General features: G+C 47.8%; 2 protein-coding genes across 4 annotated transcripts in view; both read left to right on the top strand.

Annotated features, from left to right (window-relative positions):
• Positions 1 to 16,200, top strand: part of nap1l1 (nucleosome assembly protein 1-like 1) — a 29,663-nt gene extending 13,463 nt beyond the window's left edge. The window contains exons 5-16 of one of the 3 annotated variants that reach the window (XM_056276024.1): positions 1,712 to 1,853; positions 4,864 to 4,956; positions 6,097 to 6,225; positions 6,625 to 6,696; positions 6,810 to 6,949; positions 7,200 to 7,345; positions 7,551 to 7,570; positions 8,336 to 8,458; positions 9,201 to 9,233; positions 10,167 to 10,217; positions 11,598 to 11,636; positions 14,330 to 16,200. In XM_056276024.1, coding sequence (XP_056131999.1) covers positions 1,712 to 1,853; positions 4,864 to 4,956; positions 6,097 to 6,225; positions 6,625 to 6,696; positions 6,810 to 6,949; positions 7,200 to 7,345; positions 7,551 to 7,570; positions 8,336 to 8,458; positions 9,201 to 9,233; positions 10,167 to 10,217; positions 11,598 to 11,603 — 955 coding nt within the window. In that variant the 3' untranslated portion in view covers positions 11,604 to 11,636; positions 14,330 to 16,200. The remainder of the gene's footprint in view (positions 1 to 1,711; positions 1,854 to 4,863; positions 4,957 to 6,096; positions 6,226 to 6,624; positions 6,697 to 6,809; positions 6,950 to 7,199; positions 7,346 to 7,550; positions 7,571 to 8,335; positions 8,459 to 9,200; positions 9,234 to 10,166; positions 10,218 to 11,597; positions 11,637 to 14,329) is intronic. The other 2 variants (XM_056276023.1, XM_056276022.1) reach the window with 2 other exon arrangements.
• Positions 16,201 to 19,619: 3,419 nt separating this feature from the next.
• Positions 19,620 to 20,059, top strand: part of phlda1 (pleckstrin homology-like domain, family A, member 1) — a 599-nt gene continuing 159 nt past the window's right edge. Inside the window, exon 1 of the mRNA XM_056275752.1 lies at positions 19,620 to 20,059. This exon is cut by the window's right edge and continues 159 nt beyond it. Within this exon, the coding sequence (XP_056131727.1) occupies positions 19,739 to 20,059 (321 nt within the window). The 5' untranslated portion in view covers positions 19,620 to 19,738.

The following is a 20,059-nucleotide window of genomic DNA, read 5'->3' as shown; positions in this document are numbered from 1 at the left end:
TTGTCAAGTGTTTGGCAGTTGAATAGATGGCTCAGCGGTTGTGATATCCAAGCTTTGGAGACTAGAGATGTATTTTCCCCCAGTGGAGCTGCCGTTCCAATTTACTCCTCCTGCTGCCTCCCAGGGATCCAGATGTGCGATGTTGGCGCTTATTAATTTTAGTCAAATTGCTGATTCATGTTGTTGACAACCACCAACCTGCATTCTCTTGACCATTCTGTTGTGCATTCATTCCCTAGGAAAGTTAATCAAATCGTGTTTAGTTTGCGTTGGGGATAAGAAGGGTTTTATTCTAGTTTATGAGCCATGTTTGCAAATAACCAGCCTACCTTATGTTTTCTGATTAATAAGAATTTGAGTGATAAAACTGCGGATTGCCTCTAAATCTGATTTCTGCTGCTCCTGTATGAAATACCACCATAAGAATGGACAGTTTCCACCCAAAAAGCCTCAGAAGATATTCTCTATGGGCAGTTTTCCATGTTGAGTCGTATATGTGATACAGAGGAGGAATTTGAAAACGAGGGACAAAGTCGTTCGTTTGAACAGGGACACGAAATGGATGTTGTGGAAAAAGCTGATTGAAGAGTACAATTGCTCAAACAGGGAAACCGTCTAAGCCTGCCAAAATGTTGAGTTACTTGATACAACAAGTCTTTCAAATCCAGAACAGTATAAAACCCAACTGGAGAGTTCTTCAGTAATCCATCTGTCCAGGCTTTACTCACAGATCAGCCAGCATTCTGGTTCAGTCGTGCTCCTCGAGACAACGGTTGGTACGCAGCTGTTGGCCTCCACCCACATGAGTCTGGTTTTAAATAAGCACAAAGGAAGTTTGAACTGTGGAAATTGCAACCATTGCAAAAATGATCAAAACCAACCTATCCTATTTAGAATGTGACCATTTGTCCAAATTCTGATCCACTCTCTTCTCCAAACTGTCCTGAGATTAAACCGATGAACCTCAGGACAGAGCTTTCCCCCTCTGTCACTAAATGAGGCAAATCTCGGTGAACTTGTTCTTCATAGTTTCCATTTAAAATAAATAAAAAAACTCCCCCCAGCGGTTCTGGGTAACTCAGGATAACCAAAGCTCTCAATATATCAACCCTCTTTTTCCTGCAGTGACATTTATTACCCATGAGCACTGAAACCCAGAAACTGAAGCGGAGAAAAGACATTTAAAGTTCACAGCCTGTGAAAATGTTGCTATAGTCGTCACCAGTTTGCCCTTTGGGTGTTTTGTTTTTAGAAATGAAATTTACACCGTATAAATTTATATCAGGGTCTTCACGATGTTGTGTTACTGCAGGAATTGGGAGGAAATGTAGATAGTGCTGTAATGCTAATGTTCCCGTTTCACTGGCAGGCTGGCAAATTCTGAGTCATCTTTTAAAACCCTCTGCTCACTTTTCAAGAGCGGTGCTTTTGGCCCATTTTCAAATTTCTTATTTCTTCTATTACATGTGCTTTATTCCATATTCCGCTTATTCTTTGTTTTCATTTTACTGCAGGCTCCATTTTAGCAGTGTGCTATTTATATACAGCAGTAAAGTGTTTTATGTTTATTTGGAAACCATTGTTTCTCTGTGATTTTTGTGATGAGCTGTGCAGCCAGACAGCACATGGATTATTTGTTCAGATGCCCGTTGACTGTGGACTCTGAGGACTGATCATCTCTTGTCTCTTTCTCTTCTTCCGTCAATTCCAGCTTACCGAAGGTGGTAAAGAGACGCGTCAATGCCCTGAAAAACCTCCAGGTGAAATGCGCCCACATAGAGGCAAAGTTCTATGAGGAAGTCCACGAGCTGGAGAGGAAGTACGCCGCCCTCTACCAGCCCCTTTTTGACAAAGTACGTCCCTTCTGTCAGTTGCAGTGTGCAATCAGAAACCTTCCAGTACCAATACTGGATCCGATGCTTAACATTTAACTGCTAGGGAGAAAACAAATACCCTGCTGTGATGAATTACGGTACAATTCTTTATGCAAGAGTAAAATTTGCCAAAATGTCATACACCCATTGGTTTTGAAATACCATTAAGTTGAACATTGTTTGATTTCTGAGGTTAAACGCCAAGATTTTGAAGCCTTTTGTTAATAAATCTAAAACTGTCGTTGGTTGCATCTTGGTACTTGAACATCAGCGTGATTCATTCATGTGGTTTATTTTCATGGAAACCTGGAAAACTTCACAGCCTGGAAATGGTCAGGAAATTGTTAAAATTGCAACAAACAGAATTTATAGAGAATAGCGCAGAGTACTTCCAAATATCTTTATACTGAGTTGAGCTGTTGGTGGCATCAGTCACTCATGGAGGAATGTGACCCAAATACCAAATTAGATTTTAATATTGGGAAATTTTAATCTCCAACTATGAGGTGTCACTAACCCAGACGTTGAACTGAAAAAGAGGGGAGGAAAAGCCTGAATTGTAGTAAAATTTTGACGATGGATTTTATATTTATTTGATCCATCCAGATATTTATTCCTGAACATGCAACACAGCCATGTTTAAAAGGCTTTATGTAGGGACGACTGTTTCTAATAAGTCTCCTGATGACCGCATTCAACTCCTCTAGAAAACCATAGATTATCAAATGCATTAACACTGCAGTTGGGGGCGTCTGGGTGGTGTAGTGGTCTATTCCGTTGCTTACCAATACGGGGATCGCCGGTTTGAATCCCCGAGTTACCTCCGGCTTGGTCGGGCAGCCCTACAGATGCAATTGGCCGTGTCTGCGGGTGGGAAGCTGGATGTGGGTGTGTGTCCTGGTCGCTGCCCTAGCGCCTCCTGTGGTCGGTTGGGGTGCCTGTTCGGGGGGGAGGGGGAACTGGGGGGAATAGCATGATCCTCCCACGCCCTACGTCCCCCTGGTGAAACTCCTCACTGTCAGGTGAAAAGAAGCAGCTGGCGACTCCACATGTATGGGAGGAGGCACGTGGTAGTCTGCAGCCCTCCCCGGATCAGCAGAGGGGGTGGAGCAGCAATTGAGACAGCTCAGAAGGGTGAGGTAATTGGCCAGATACAATTGGGGAGAAAGGAGAAGGAAAAAAAGGGGGGAATCCAAAAAAACAAAACAAAACACTGCAGTTGATGCGTTCTCTTCTAGTGTGTGCGACTTGGATCACACAGCGACGTTTTATGCAGATATTTCTGCTGCTGCTTTCCAATACAGGTGCCCCCCCCCCCCCCGTCCGCCATGTCTGCTCTTTGAAGCTCACCCCAGATTTAAAAGGCACATCCCCTGATTTGAGAAAGAAAGCTGGGGCTGTTCTACAGATTGGGTTTACTGCTCGAGATTCACTGCTACTGTTTGTCAGGAACAACCTCGACTCTCCTTTTTCCTTTTTAGATATAAACGAGCCCCAAATAGATTCACAACATCTGCCGAAATAACCCCTGTGGAAAAAAGATTACGTCCTGCTGATCCCGATTTTTGCTGGTGCATAGGACTTTAGAAAGGATTTTTTTTTTTTGGGAGAAAACGGGAGGGTATAAAATCTTTTTTTCCAAAGAATTAATTCTTTACAATTTAAAACGATGTGCGATGTAAAGGAATGCATTAACTGGTAGGATTATATTTAGACTAATCTTGAATTTGCTATTTCTCTACATGGGTACTTTCTTTAACCCTTTAGGGTTCTCAGGCCCCAGTTTGTGCTCCATTGCTTTGGCGAGGGTCTGTTTGCCTTAAAATTCAGGAAGCGACCTCAAAACCCAGTGGCGTCTCACTGATGCTACATTTTCACTCTGAAATTGTCATTTCTCTAAACTTCTCATAAAGAGTGGTTTCAATCCAGGGTAGTGATGGTGGAAATAAATGCTGGACGCAGCCAGAAGTCCCTAATATATTACACTGTTGCTGCAGAAGTTGTGTACTTCTATACAGAGGTGGAAAACTCCGCTTCAGAAAGTAGAAGTACTAACCATGTATTTGCTCCACCCATGCACTAAACCAGCTAATTAGCACAGCACTTCAGCCAGGTAGGAGAACTGATTAGGGAAATCAGCTGGTTTAGTCCATGGGTGGTGGTTGGTACTTCTACTTTCTGAAGCCGGGTTTTCCACCGCTGCTTCTATACAAAGTTATAGCAAAGAAAAAAATCTTAGATGGGCTCCGTGGTAGAGTTTTTCCAATTAAGGTATTTGGCGGCATGGTGGTGCAGTGGTTTGTGCGGTCGCCTCACAGCAAGAAGGTCCTGGGTTCGAACCCTGGGGTTGTCCAACCTTGGGGGTCGTCCTCTGTGTGGAGTTTGCATGTTCTCCCCGTGTCTGCGTGGGTGCTCCGGTTTCCTCCCACAGTCCAAAGACATGTAGGTCAGGTGAATCAGCCATACTAAATTGTCCCTAGATGTGAATGTGTTGGCCCTGTGATGGTCTGGCAGCCTGTCCAGGGTGTCTCCCCGCCTGCCACCCAATGACTGCTGGGATAGGCTCCAGCATCCCGTGACCCTAAGTAGGGGAAGCGGCTTGGGTAATGGATGTTCTTTGGGCTTATTCAGTAGAACCAAACTTAAACGGTTGCTGATTTGTCTACTGTCATTTTGATGACTAGAAAGCAAATGAAAGCTTTACAAAAAGAAAACATTGGTATTTGGATCGGTCACTGTGCCCGTCAGGTTGATCTTTTATGAGTGGAAGGATCATGGTGTGGAATTGGCACCTGTCTCGAAGCTGCCGAAACACATTGTGAAGTGTCGTTCCTTTAACCATAGGATGTCATTTCTGGAATATATTTTTCCTGATGTCTCTTTTTTTAAGCACCAAAGAGTGTCAAATGTTAAAAAAAAAAAGAGAGAAAGAAAAGACTTTAGATCAGAGTACATGTTAGTTTATAACTGTCCGTGTTTCTGTTTTCAGAGGAGTGACATAGTGAAGGCAGCCTACGAGCCCACAGACGAGGAGTGTGAGTGGAAGGCTGATGAGGAGGAAGAGCTGACAGTAAGTAAGAAGGTACAGGTGACTTCTATGCCTGCATGCTTCTTCTACATTTAAATACTGAGCCAACTATGCTACCACAGACTTTATAACAGACTAACAACACCATGACAGATTGGAGAGGAGGAGGAGGGTAGCTGTGCCCCTGCACACCGGATACCAAGCCAGATACATGACTAGACTAGAATGAATCTTTGGCTTGTTTTAACAATGTATACCGAAAGAAAACGTATCCTGCAGTTTGAACTACGTAATGACAAACTTAATGCCAAGCGACCTGGCTTACTGTTGGAATGAATAGGTGAAATTATGTTGGAAGGTCGCCCACATTACAACACACCAGTAAGAAGGTCAGTCAGTGTGAGAGCCTTCATACCCTGATATAATGTAGCAAAATTTTTGTTTGACCAAATTGTTCCGACGCTGGTTTCCAGTTGACCCACCAGAGACCTCCATCTTTTCTTTTCAGAAAGAACAGTCTGATCTAGTCTGGTTTCTGTGTAGAAGCGCCAGTGATAACGGCCAGATGAAGGCTTGGATGTTGTGGCGTCAGACGAAACTAGCTTCTGTCTTGCTCTTGTGTTGAGTCCTCTGACCGCTGTCCACTGGCTGGATTGTGTTTTTGTTTTGCTGCTGGCTGTAAAGGTTTACTTGATATGGAGTTCTGTTTATGTGTGAGCTAGTACCAGAAGAACCAATACACTGCCACGGTAAAATTGTGTGTTGGTTGCTGTAGTGGCAAATGGATACCTGTCTCAAATACAATAAGCTTTATCCTTCCCCTTTAATTGGTAAACATACACACAGCACACTGAAATTCAACACGTGTGGTGGGATCTGTTCTTTTGGAGAACTGATGGTTTGGTATCGGGGGGGGGGGTCAATAGAACCATCATCAGATATAAGTTGTGTGACCAGTTCTTTACCAGTACTTAAGACAATGTAACTCTAGCATGTTTCATGAGTTTATCATGTTCTTCAGGTAACGGTTGGTTTTCTTGCCTTTAGTTTGATATTTTGGAACCCAGATCAGATCCATTTTACCCATCCCTGGCTACATCGTGTGTGTGTGGGGGGTGTGTGTGTGGGGGGGTTATTTAGTGTTCTGTTGCTGAACATGATCTGACCTCCTATCCTTCCCTCCCACTCCCTCAGGAGGAAATGAAGGAGAAGGCCAAGGTGGAAGACGAGAAGAAGGATGAGGAGAAGGAGGATCCTAAAGGCATCCCTGAGTTTTGGCTAACGGTCTTTAAGAACGTGGACCTGCTCAGTGACATGCTGCAGGTGAGGCCAGCCAATCGGCCGGCAGATCGAGACACCGCAGACAGCCAATCACACAAAAATAGGTCATGCCTAAAACGGGGACACTCTGGGGGCTTTGCTGCCATCTGCTGGTAAAGTTTCTACAGTGTTTGTCATGAGCGATCCGAAGTGTCTCCACATGAAAACAAGACAGCCAGTACCAAAGAAAGAAAGCACATGCGACTTGATCTAGACTGAGATCTTCACCCATTTCACTTGTATTTAACTATTTATCCTCAAACTGGCAGTTATTATAGCTGTAAATTCTCCTTATACAGTCCAAAGGTAAATGACTGCATTTTAAAACCATGTGTTTTTATAATTCATATTTTTAGATGGTTATAATTCATTTTTAAGGTTTTTTTTTTTTCCCCTCTCCAGGAACACGATGAACCGATTCTAAAACATTTACAAGACATCAAAGTCAAATTCTCAGACCCTGGCCAGCCAATGGTGAGTCTCCTTTAGGCTCATGTGGTTACACCCTCCTGACACTGGTGGCGCTGTGTGCACTTGTACAGTCTTGAGGCTTATTTGTTTTCTGTCTGGTTCCCTCGCCGCTCCAGAGCTTCTCACTAGAATTCCACTTCGAGCCCAACGAATTCTTCACAAACACAGTGCTGACGAAAACCTACAAGATGAGGTCAGAGCCAGACGAGAACGACCCCTTCTCCTTCGACGGGCCAGAGATTATGGGTTGCACAGGGTGAGTGTATACAAACACACACACACGCGGACACAGACACGGACACACATGGGATGAAGAGAAATAAAATACACTGTCCCTCCAACATTGGGATTAAGTGTGTCATCTAAGAATATTAGAAACACAAACCTGTCTTAAGGTTGTCCATATCTCCCTGCCTCCCAGCCCAAATACCCACAATGTATCCAAAGCCCTCACAGATTTGACAATCTGAACATCTGGTTCTTGATTGCTTCCTCTTCCTCCTCAGATGCACAGTCGACTGGACGAAGGGTAAGAATGTCACATTGAAAACAATCAAGAAGAAACAGAAGCACAAGGGCCGTGGAACGGTCCGGACAGTCACAAAAACCGTTCCCAACGACTCTTTCTTCAACTTCTTCAGTCCACCAGAGGGTGAGGGGGCGGGGCTTCCAGCCCACTCTTTTAACATTTACATTCTGAAAGGCAGGGCTTAAAGCTTACAGGTCACATTCCAGAAAGGTGTTGGTTTGTTTCCATCAGTGTATAAATTAGTCTAAATGTTACTTTTGTAATCAAGGATTTTTGGTTTTATATGTTTTAATTTTTTTTAATGTGTTTGCTCTTTTGTCGTTCACAGTTCCAGAGAGTGGAGAACTGGTGAGATATTTCAGTTTTCTATTTTCAACTTTCATTATTTTTACCTTTAATGCAGTTCCCTTGCAAGTGTTGATAGCAGTGTTAACTCTTAAACAAAGTAAATTAGCTGAGCACGTACGCTGTGTCTGACTTGGTTGGATGTCTTAACACAGGCTTGATTTGAACATTTCACACCAGATGAACCCCTCAGGGTAGTAAGAAGTTCTGAGATGACAGTTTAGTGTGATGTCATCCAATATGGTTTTAGCAACTACCACTTTTTTTGACATGTTTATGGTACCGAGTGGTTCAGTGATGATATCTGGGTTCTGTCTCTATGGGCCCTGACACACCAGGCCGACTGCCAACGTCGGGCCGTTGGTGAGTGTCTGTGACCCTAGTTTTTGCGGTGTGTCCCGCACTGTCGGCGCTAGTTGGACCCCTTTCGGCAGCTTTTCGGCTGATCCAGCATCGGCAGAGCCCGTCGGTGAGAGAGATCACTCTGATTGGCTGTTCAGCTTAGCGAATCAGTGCAGAACGTACATGCTAGTTGGCCGTCGGCTGTAGTCTTTGCGGTGTGTTCAAGTGCTACTTTTTGGCCCGGACGGCAGGCGACGCAAAAGTCGGCCTTCGTCACAGCTTGTCATTTGGTATGTTTGGGCCCTATGGGGAAAATGAACACCTGCCATAAAGTCTGTGGTCGACACAGTCTTAAGAGATTTGTTAGATTGTTAGTTTTATCCTATACCACACGAGCAGTACATTTCATGGTCTGTTTTCATGCAGGATGAGGACTCTGAGGCGGTCCTGGCTGCTGACTTCGAGATCGGCCACTTCATCCGCGAGCGCATCATTCCCAGAGCTGTGCTCTACTTCACAGGCGAGGCGATTGAGGACGACGACGATGACGTGAGTTTGGTCAAATGAAATGTTTATTTCTTGGTGATCAGAATCAGATAGATGGGAACAAAGCAGAACGTGTATTGAAAATGCTATACAACATCGGTTGATATAACGAATAATCTTCATCAGTATCCACTGCCAAACAGTGAACCTTCTCATCTGCAGTATGTCTTCCAGTTTGATCTTTCAAGCTGCAGTCCTGCAGCCTGGCTGACATGTAGTCTTAATAAATGTTGCTGTTTGAAAAGATTTAATCTCGTATGAAAAACTTTACTACTGCTGCACCAGTAAGGCAAACCTGACATTGAACAGTCCAGACAGACATAAGTGCACCTAACATTAGAAATGTTAAAAAAGAAAAAAGAAAATATGTACACGATAATGTACATATAATAGAAATGGTGTATCCACTGGCAGCACGTGGAGGGATTATGTAAATATCCACCAACAATATCTAGAGCCAAATTGTTGTTGGGGTCAGAAGTTGGTAGAGGGCGTACATTCATGTACAATAAGATGGTAAATGAGTGAAAGGAAAACGGTGTATGCCGTCCCATGTCGGCTTCAGTGTTCAGTATTCTGATTAGTTTCTACTGTAAGATGTGGCCTGCAGCAGAGGTCTGCTGTGGGTAATGGTGTGCTTGTTCGATGAGGTGAAATTGACCCTTGGCTTTCATAACATGTCAAATGACATCTCGCCATGCTCAAAACTGATTTTTTTTTTTTTTTATTATTTTGTTTTGTGTAGTACGATGAGGAGGGAGAGGAGGCTGATGATGAGGTAAGATTATTCACAGTTATTTAAATGAAAAACTGATGAACGCAAAAATTAACTTTAGTTTTCAGTGAGGTGAGGGTGCCATCTACAGGATAAAGTAGAGATCTGCACAGGCCTGAAATTTAAACCCTTGTTTGACTCAAAACACGTGGTTTTCAGATCCAGCAAGCCTTAACGCTTCTGCATCAGCAGCCAATCTCCACCTGAGCTCATGCTAATGTTAGCATTAGCATATAGCTCACACCTTCAGGTACACGCAGCACAGGTGGCGAGGGCGGGAAGAGAGCCTCAGCATAAATGTTGTGGGAAGTAAAACTGTCTCCATATGGGGCGTCTGAGTAGTGTAGCGTTCTGTTCCGTTGCCTACCAACACAGGGATCGCTGGTTTGGATCCCTGTGTTACCTCCATCTTGGTCGGGCGGCCCTACAGATACAATTGGCCGTGTCTGCTAGTGGAAAGCTGGATGTGGGTATGTGTCTTGGTTGCTGCAATAGCGCTCCCTCTGATCGGTCGGGGCGCCTGTTTGCGGGGGGGCTGGGGGGAATAGCGTGATCCTCCCACGCACTACGTCCCCCTGGTGAAACTCCTCACTCAGGTGAAAAGAAGCGGCTGGTGACTCCACATGTATGGGAGGAGGCATGTGGTAGTCTGCAGCCCTCCCTGGATCGGCAGAGGAGGTGGCGCAGCGACTGGGACGGCTCGGGAGAGTGGGGTAATTGGCCGGATACAATGGGGGGGGAGGGAAGGGGGACCCCCTCCAAAAAAAACTGGCTCCACGTTTAAGCTATTGGGTGTGGTTTTACTAGTGTACGTTGGCTTTACCAGTTCAGCCTTGTTACCTGTGTATTGAGAGTTGGCCAACAACTGTTGCCTCCTTTTGGTTTTAATAACATGCGAGATTTCTGTTGTCTAAAAGCTGTGCTGTTCTTCTGTAGGAGGGTGAAGAAGAGGCTGATGAGGAGAACGACCCAGATTATGATCCCAAGGTGAGAGAGCGAGCGCCTCTTCTGTTCTTTAAAAGCTAACATCTTGCTCTGTGGTTCTCAACCTGCTCACCACCTCAGTGAGAAGGACTGCCATCAGAACAGCCTTCTCACCATATGACATCTGACAGAACGTAATCTCCTTTCCTTCAGATGGTTTCACTGAAATGACCGAGAAGTGTAGGATGGTTGTGGAGCCTCGGGTTGAAAACCACTGTTTGAAAGTGCTGTCAGATTTCAACATACAGAATACATACTGTCAAATGCATCTCATTTTACACCAGCTTTGGTTTGCTTCAGCTTTCATTGTCCTCGACGCGGTCTTGATTGGGTGACCGGACTCGGACAAAAACAACTGACAGATTTTCTGTTGTTGATCTTTTAACTTGGCCCCTCAGCATTGACAGAAATGCTTACATGCTCCAACTCACAGTCCTGAAACTGTTGGCGGCCGTAATGTTCTGAAGGCAGAGTTTGGGGAGTCAGCTGACAGCGTGTGGCCTTGTTCCAGTGTACAGACATGTGCTCATGGATGTTGGGTTTAAAGTCATGTGTAATACCTCTGATCTCAACATAATGCATTCATGGCACTGTGGCGCAGTGGTTAGCACGGTCGCCTCACAGCAAGAAAGTCCTGGGTTCGAGCCCCGGGGTAGTCCAACCTTGGGGGTCGTCTGATTCTGATGATAAGAATCCAACTTTCTCAAATTACACTCGTTGGTTCCACATTCTTTCAGGGAGGCTTTTAACATAGTATTAGTGTAGCCACAGTGTGTTACATATAAGTGATGCGGTATGTATGTATTAAGATTTGCATTTATATTGTTTACTTAGTCTTAATGACCCATCTTCAGATTGAAGTTTGCAGTGGGTGATGCATTGTGTTGAGCTAGTATGGGAAGGCTGTATTAAAGTTACTGAATACACTTGAACGCAGTAGATTATATGGAGGCCTAAGCACTTCCATGGTACAGCGCCTTCCCGTTAAGCAGTACACTTGGATGAGGCCATTATGAGGTCCTGACTGGTGGACTGGGAGCAATGGTTTCAGTGGACGAACACACGTTGTAATAACTGCATGTTGCTATCGTTCTTCATTTCCTGTAAATTGGCTCGTCTGTACCGACTGACTCAAAACTCATGTGTTGTGTATGTAACGCTGGATACTCCCAACACAAGACGTGACTTCAGATAATTTAATTTTCCTAAAAGCATGACCTGCACTTCTCTTGCTTGGCTGTTGCCGAAGCGTCTTGACATTCTGTATTCTGCTAATTTTGCTTCCTTTTGTTTGAATTTAGTTTTTGGAGTCATTAATGTTTCTTCATCTGGGTTCACTTTGACATCGTTTTGTCAGCTGCTCTTTAAATTTCTCCTCACTAGGTTTAATTGGTGTCTGTAGAAAAATAACCCCGCCCCTCGGTAGGTACAGCTCCGCCCCCTCACCCTCCTCCTCCTCGTTGCTTTTGTTTCTCCTTCCTCATCCTTTTAGCCATCTTCATTCACATTTCCACCCCTAACCCCCCCTCCTCCTCCTCCTCCTACCCCTCCCCAGTCATGCACCGCCCTCCTACTAACATAGTGGGTTGTGGTTGATTAACTACATCGCATTACCACATGTATCTTCTGTATGTTGAAGTTAGCCAACCCCACCACACACCAACACACAACCCCCCTCCCCCCGTCCTGTTGTTTTAAAGCCCAAATAGTCTAGTTTGGAGTTTATCCATTTGTCTGTTGCAAAATGAGGTTTTGGTGCATTATGGGTAAAGAAAACTCTCATCCCATTCGTCAGTGATGAGTGGTCATTGGGGGGAGGGTCGCTGCCGTGATGCTGGGAGGAGGAGTGCTGATCCTGGTGCGGTTGCAACTTAATAGCAGAAATAAAAGAAAATGTTAACTGGAAACCGGGTCACCGTGACCCGCCATATTCACTCTCATTGGAAACCGGGTCACCATGACCCGCCATATTCACGCTAATTGGAAACCGGGTCACCGTGATCCGCCATATTCACTCTCATTGGAAACCAGGTCACCATGACCCGCCATATTCACGCTAATTGGAAACCGGGTCACCGTGACCCGCCATATTCACTTTCATTGGCGATTCAACGATTAGTGGATAAATTGATCAGTTGATTGACGGTTAATGAAGTGATTACAGGTTTGGTAGCTGATTTAATCGTGTGAGTCAGTGGTCAGGTAGAACTACTGAACATTTGTTGGCTGTGGTGTCATGAAAGCTGAGATTTACTCACCTTCCTCTGGCCCGTGTCCTTCCTCTGGCCTGTGTCCTTCCTCTGACCCGTGTCCTTCTGAAGTGAATACGAGGGATTTTGGTTGTTGGTCAGAATAATGAACAGTTTTAAGGCGTCACTTTGGAAACTTAAGACGGGCATGTGTCATTATTTTTGCCTTAACAGACTTAATTATTTAAAAAGATTGATGGATTAACCCGTTGTAACAGTAAGTTTCATCCCGAGCTTTAAAACGCCGTCAGTGACTTCGTCATCTTTCCAGACAGCGCCTTCATTTTCCACTTCGTTTATTCTCTTTATGTCGGTGTTTGTTTCACACAAGCGCCTCACCGCTCCCAGCGTCACTGTTCAGTTTGAAAAAGAAGGAACTCGGGGGGGGGGGGGGGGCATCCGGGTGGTGTAGCGGTCTATTCCATTGCCTGCCAACACGGGGGATCGCTGGTTTGAATCCCCGTGTTATCTCCGGCTTGGTTGGCCGTCCCTACAGACACAATTGGCCGTGTCTGTGGGTGGGAAGCCGGATGTGGGTATGTGTCCTGGTCGCTGCACTAGCGCCTCCGCTGGTCTGTCGGGGCGCCTGTTCGGGGGGGGGGGCTGGGGGGGAATAGCGTGATCCTCCCAAGCACTACATCCCCCTGGTGAAACTCCTCACTGTCAGGTGAAAAGAAGCAGCTGGTGACTCAACATGTATGGGAGGAGATATGTGGTAGTCTGCAGCCCTCCTCGGATTGGCAGCGGGATGGAGCAGAGACCAGGACGGCTCGGATGGGTTTCGTGGTCAGATAGAGCTCAGAACAGCCGAACTAGTCAAGACAACTTATCCAGGCTCTAAGCTAGCCGTCGAATGAGATTTCTGGTTGTCAGTCACATGATCGCTGGCTTGTCTTCTCATTCACATCAGGAAGTAGAGTAAGTCGTGACTGCGTTTCTCTCAGTAACGGCAGTGAACCTACACAAACCGGCGTCTCAGGGTCACATTAAGCCACGGCTCCTAACCGAGCCCATGTTGGGAATGTGACTCTGGTCTTGATGTAACCCGCCTCAGTGACAGACAGGGGGTGTGTAGCGATATAGTGAAGCACTGTGCAGCCATTTTCAGACCCAGAAGTCTGGGTGGGTGGTCACGTGACCTGGTTGAATCCGACGGGTAAAATTCCAGTCTGCAGAAAGACTCGTGCACCGGTGGCCTAGTCTGGATTGACTCATAAACCTCATTGTGCCATTAATAGTCATGGTGTGCAGTCACATCTCAGATCCTCCTCCTCCCCCTGAGATCAGTGTGTAGTCGGCGGGGGGGGGGGATTTCCCATGATGCAATGCACCTGGCAGCTTGTTTTGTGTTTTTGTTTTTGGTCCCTTCCCCCCCTTTAGAACCAGTTTTTTGAAGACTAGTTTTCCGTTTGACGCTGGCTGTGTCTAAATACACTGTGTACTACATACTAATAGAATATACTGCATACTAACACAAGTACATGCTGTTTAGTACTTGCTGTCGATCAAAAAGTATACACTGTAGTTCTGTTACACTATTCTCAGCCGACCAGAGGAAGTGATGGCAAGCGGGTACGGTGATGGTATGGTAACATCCTACATCTCCATGGTAACCATGCCACTTTCTTATGAAATTGTCTCCGGTCAGTTCATACTGGGTGTTTCTGTGACGATGGTGTACACACTACAGACACCAGACCTGGAGACGGGGGGTTAATAGTATATCCTGGGGCCGTAGTGTGGGTATTCGGACACAGCCCGTGCGTGTGTGTGTGTTGGTGTGTGAGTGAGTGAGTGTGTGTGTGTGTGTGCATGTGCGTGTGTGTGTATTAACCCCTTCCTTCCTGTCCCTGTGGTCTCTTGCAGAAGGACGCCAACCCCCCGGCAGAGTGTAAGCAGCAGTGACTTCTGCCCCCTGAACGCCTTGAGGATCAGCTGCTTCTCAACGGCTTCTCAAAATATTAAAAAAAAGAAAAAAAGTTACTTACCGCCTTATAATGTTTTGTATTTTTCTTGGTAGAAATTATTTGAAGAAGGAAAAAGAAGGTTTCAAGAATTTTTGTTACGAAATCTCATGGTCAATATTCGAAGAGCCTCGGCTCGCTATACATAGTATTTTACTAGACTCATTTCTTCCTCGTCTTCTGTAAAATAGCTAGAATGCAGGACAAAAACCCAATCACCTCTCCTCCTCCTCCTCCACCTCCTCCTCCAAAATAAGCATGAACCTCACCACTGACGTAGCTTTGGGTTCTCGTGACGTCGTTTTTCTTTCTGTTTGCTCTTAGACAACAGCTGTGGTTCCGGCTGCGTCGCTTCAACACAGGATAAACCCAGTTTATTAACCCCCACCCCGATACCCCCACCTCCTCCAGGGCTCTGGTCAGCTTTGTTCCTTGTTTTCATTCTGGTTCGGTTTCTATCAGGCCCCCCGTTTTGCACTCGTCAAAGCAGTGAGCGGTTTTCAGCGCCAGTGAGGGAGGATGGCGGTCTATACCACGGCCCGGGGGGGGGGGTTGGTGAAGGCAGCAGGGGGGGTTAACTGTCGTTAAGCTGACCGTTATTAAACCACTTTCCACTCTTGATACATTCCAGAGAGCAGAACTGTCGGGCACCAGACGTGACCAACGCCTCTCCCTTGGGCGCTCCTCTCTCCGGGTCTGGTCGGGCCCATTTTTAAAAGGAAACCATGTGTTGGCGCTGCTAAAAATGATCGGTAACAAGTCTGCTTATCTTGAGTTTTCCCACCCCGTCTCCCCCTGACTCTGTGGTCCGTCGTGGCCCCGTCAAAACTCTTCGACATTCCAGAGAATTCTTCTTGGATGAAGGAATGACAGTTTTGAGAGGTTGCCACCAGGTGGCCTCCGCGCCCGCCCGCCCTGCCCTCGTGTTCATCCAGTTCAGGCGCCATGTGACTCATCTATTCAATAGCATTTCGTTCACCTGTGTGTGTATGTGTGTCCGTGGTGTCCTGGTGTCGCTGTCCTGGGTGGTCCTTGTTCAGATTTCACCGCGAGTAACCGTGGCGGCTGTCATTGAACACCCCCCCCCCCCCCCGCTGAGGGTGCGTTCAGGTTCTGCTGTCTGGTTTGTTAGTGCATTGTTAGTGCATCACGTTTTCTTTTCTAAAACCCTCGAACCCGCCCTGGAGTATGTGTTGAAGCTCCTCGAGCGGACCAGGCTCAGCCACATGTAGCGTCGTGGATGAACGAAGAGTCCAAACTGATATTTGGAAAAAAGTCCCCGCCCCGCCCCCCTCTTCTAAACGACTAAACGTTTTTGTTTTCTGCTCTGGAGAGATGCAAGGTGACACTAACCTGAGCCTCGGTCTGACCTTTGGGTTCAGGGTTCATTTTATCACTGTGAAGGAAAGAGGGCGAAGAGCGGGAATGTCTTCTCTGTGGCCGCCGCCACCTGGTTACACAGAAGGCCACAGTGAAGCGTTTCAGAGCAATAGTTTAAGCTAGCAGCCTGAGAGGAGTAGCTAACCTCCCCAAAATCCATCCCGACATCCTTTCAGTTGCGTAGGCGGGCGGCGTCGTGCTCTAGTGGCGAGCCAGGGTACAAACCGCTGGGAAATGGAAGGTTTCAAACCTTGTTTATTGGTCAAAGGGACACGGCAAGATTCTGCCCGGGTCCCTTTGAGCAGCTGTTGTCAAGGCAAAATGCTAATGCTACAAGATACTAATGTACTCAATAACTGTTCGTGTATGTTTATTCATGAATAAATTGGTTAAACGTGTGAGTGTGTCGCGTGAGTTTTTGTTTTCCGTCGTCATCCGAGCGTTCCCGTGCTGAACACACTTCATGGAAGGTTCCTGTGGTGCAGCTAATCTGGCATCGGTTCCGGCCCTAAAATACAAAGTTTCAGTGATTTACAGTTAAGATCACTAAATCACAGCTGGCCACTTCCCTTTACCATGAGCAACGGCTCTTTCCTAGGGGGGCCTGCAGGGGGCGCCGTCATGCAACAAAAGAGACAAACCAGTGACTAAACTGGTAGTCAGACCAATAACGTGCCAGCTACCAATGTCTTCAGTGCTAAAATGCCGTTCCATTATACACAGGGTGGCGGGGATGCTGGAGCCTATCCCAGCAGTCATTGGGTGGTAGGCGGGGAGACACCCTGGACAGGCCGCCAGACCACCACACAGACACGTCACATCTAGAGACAATTTAGTATGGCCGATTCACCTCGGTCAGTGCTAAAGTTCCACTGCCCTCCCTAGTCTGTCCACACCCAAGTTACAGCTAAACATGTTTTCTGGAGGTTCTTCTGGCTCTTAAGATTCAGACCCAGATAGTAAAGAATCTTGGGCCCAAATATGGCCCACGTCTGCAGTTATCTTACAGCCCACGTTTGGCCTTGAGTGACGGCGCTGACTCGGTGAGTGGCTGCCTCAACTCAGCCGCAGGCCATGACAATTAGGGCCCACGCAGCATGTGCCTTCACTAAAGTCAAGCCTGGCTCATTAAATTTGGGCCACGTCTGGCCCACACAACACTTGCCAGTGATGTAACTGAGCCGTAAGTATCAAAAGTGTCCCAGATTAGGCCCAGATGTGTCTGCTATCTGGGAATCGGCGCTGTGCATAACTAGTCCACTGACTTCCGGTTTCTACTGCAGCGGTCACACCAGTTTCCTGTTTGTTGGCGTGTGCTGTTGACACTGGCATATTTTTCGCGATGCCTGCAAGATTTACCATGGACACATGTCAACAACACGCACACAACTGTCCACACACTTCCACCTGCACCTCCCAGCACACCTCCACCTGCACCTTCCAGCACACGGGTGGAACGTTTCAAGTTGCCAAGTTACGTCCACAATTGTGAGGATGAGCACACGGACGGAATTGTGGACGTGACTTGATGTGTACAACTTGAAACTTCTCACCGTGTGCTGGCAGGTGAAGGTGTGCTGGGAGGAGCAGGTGAAGGTGTGCTGGGAGGTGTAGGTGAAGGTGTGCTGGGAGGTGTAGGTGAAGGTGAAGGTGTGCTGGGAGGAGCAGGTGAAGGTGTGCTGGGAGGAGCAGGTGAAGGTGTGCTGGGAGGTGCAGGTGGAGGTGTGCTGGGAGGTGAAGGTGTGCTCGGAGGAGCAGGTGAAGGTGTGCTGGGAGGAGCAGGTGGAGGTGTGCTGGGAGGTGTAGGTGTGCTGGGAGGAGCAGGTGAAGGTGTGCTGGGAGGAGCAGGTGGAGGTGTGCTGGGAGGAGCAGGTGGAGGTGTGTGGACAGTTGTGTGCGTGTTGTTGACATGTGACCATGGTGAATCTTGCAGGCATCGCGAAAAATGTGCCATTGTCAACAGCGCACGCCAGCAAACCGGAAACTGGTGTGACCGCTGCAGTAGAAACCGGAAGTCAACGGACTGCAGCGATGCACCGAGCCGTTCATCGCAACATCTTAACAGGCCTGAACATGAAGGCTTTCGGAAGGGTGAAAACCACGTGGTCGCTGAGGGGAACTTGGAACAGGTAAACGTTACCGAGTGCTGTCGGTTGTCGTTGACGAGTCGCAACAGACGTGTTGACGGTCAGTTTCTGCGCAGCTTGCGCGGCGCAGGAGAGTAACGGCGCGTGCTGACAGCAGGGGCCTCGCGGGCTTGTACGCGTTTATCCGTACCATCTGAACAGGAAGGAGCCGGAAGGTGTCAATGACCGTTTCCGCCTGCGCATATAACAGCCATGCGTATTACAGACCATAATAGTATTGCTTTGGTTTGTTATTGGAAGATAAAAAACTGCGTCTGCTGGTCGATGTTTTGCTTATTTTAGCCGCGTTTTTCATTGGTGAGGCTGCACTTATCAGGACTCCACCCGCCCTCGCGCTGCTGTAATGGAGCTCAGCTCTGCAGGAAGTCCCCGACATTAATGGAGGCAGCACGTGCCCAAGACCCGTATGGCTTACCGCAACATCACCTGACCGACGTCACAGTACCACAACATCACCTGACCGACGTCACAGTACCGCAACATCACCTGACCGACGTCACATCTAAAAACCAACAAGCGTTTAGTCAAACCTTGTTTCCGGTTTGGTTGTTTTGTTGTTATTTTATGTTTCATTCTGCTGAGCTGGTTTGTGTGCTTTGTGTGGCTTGTGTGGTTTGTGTGCTTTGTGTGGTTTGTGTGCATGTCCGACGGCTCTTATGGCGTCTGCTCGTCGTTCCCCAGAGCACGACAAGGCGTCGGGTGTAATGTTTGCCTTCTAGTTGTAAACGTGTCGTTTGAATAAAACAAAAGTTAATAAGGGACTGGAACATAAAGAAGATGGGGGGGGCGTGTCCCGGCTGCCCCCCCTGCCCGCCACATTATTTATACATTGCAAGATTAATCAGCATCAGTCAGCACCGGTCTATGCAGACAGACGCCAGGAGTTATGAGTGAAATACAAGAGCAGACGAAAGAAAAAGGAAAACAAACAAGATGGAGAGAGGTGGCGCAGCAGCAGCAGCCGGTCACCCCGGCGTAGCCCGGTAGTTCAGGGTGGGGGTGTTGGGGCAGGGGGCGGGACAGCTCGTGTGTACGGTTGCCCTTCCCTTAGAAACATCTGGAGTCAAGTGTTCTGCTGGACCGGAACTCTGGCGAGTGAGAAGCGTCGCTAAAATAACGACAAGACGTGCAGAATGACGTTGCTTTTGCTGCGCCGCGTCCTAGAAACCAGCACAGCGCCCCCCTGCGGGGGATCGAGACCGGACACACGCGTTCCGACGGACGCCGGTGACGTCACGACGCGGGCGGGGTTATGGCCGCTGATGGACTCGTGTGCCTAAATCGATATTTCTCACATTTTGATATCGATCACCTATAGGTCAGACCCCCCCTCCCCCTCCCCCTCCTGTGTTGTAGCTCCACCCACCTCCACCAGAGACGGATACAGATGTGTGTGTGTGTGATGCTGCGGTCCACCATGCGGCGGCGCTACAGGTCACGTGTGTTTTCTACTGACTGGCATCATGTGCACGTTTTGGATTGGATCGTCGTCTTTCCGTTCAAACGCCGGATCAATGCGGCGCGGCGTCCTCCGACACGGCGTCCAGTTGCCGCTGGATGTGGGCGGGGCGTGCGTGTGCGTGTGCGTGTCCGCCGCCGCCGCTGCTGAAAAGAGAAAACAAAGCAGCAGCAGCTTCAGAACGCGAGAGCCGCAGACGGACACACACACACGCACACACACGCGCGCCGCAGCGCAGCGCATGTGTTCATCCACCGCGTCGTCGGCGGCGGCGGCGGCGGCGCGTTAAACAGGACGAGGCGTCCGGCGGGGCTTCCGGTGCAGCATGCTGGAGAACGGAGGGAAGGTCTTTAAAGAGGGACTCCTGGAGAAGAGGAGCGACGGTCTGCTGCAGCTGTGGAAGAAGAAGCTGTGCGTCCTGACGGAGGACGGCGTCCTGCTGCTGCCGCCCAAGCAGCAGGAGCACCTGCAGCACCTGCACCTCCCGGGAGGAAGAGGAGGAGCAGGAGGAGGAGGAGGAGGAGAGCCGGGCAGGATGAAGGAGCTGCACTTCGCCAACATGAAGACGGTGGACTGCGTTGAGCGCAAGGGGAAGTACGTGTACTTCACGGTGGTGATGGCCGAGGGCCGAGAGATCGACTTCCGG

This window comes from Lampris incognitus, chromosome 3 (assembly GCF_029633865.1).
Source record: "Lampris incognitus isolate fLamInc1 chromosome 3, fLamInc1.hap2, whole genome shotgun sequence".
Classification (NCBI taxonomy): Eukaryota; Metazoa; Chordata; class Actinopteri; order Lampriformes; family Lampridae; genus Lampris; species Lampris incognitus.
Note: the sequence above shows the minus strand (reverse complement) of the source record. Positions and strands in the feature narration are given on the sequence as shown.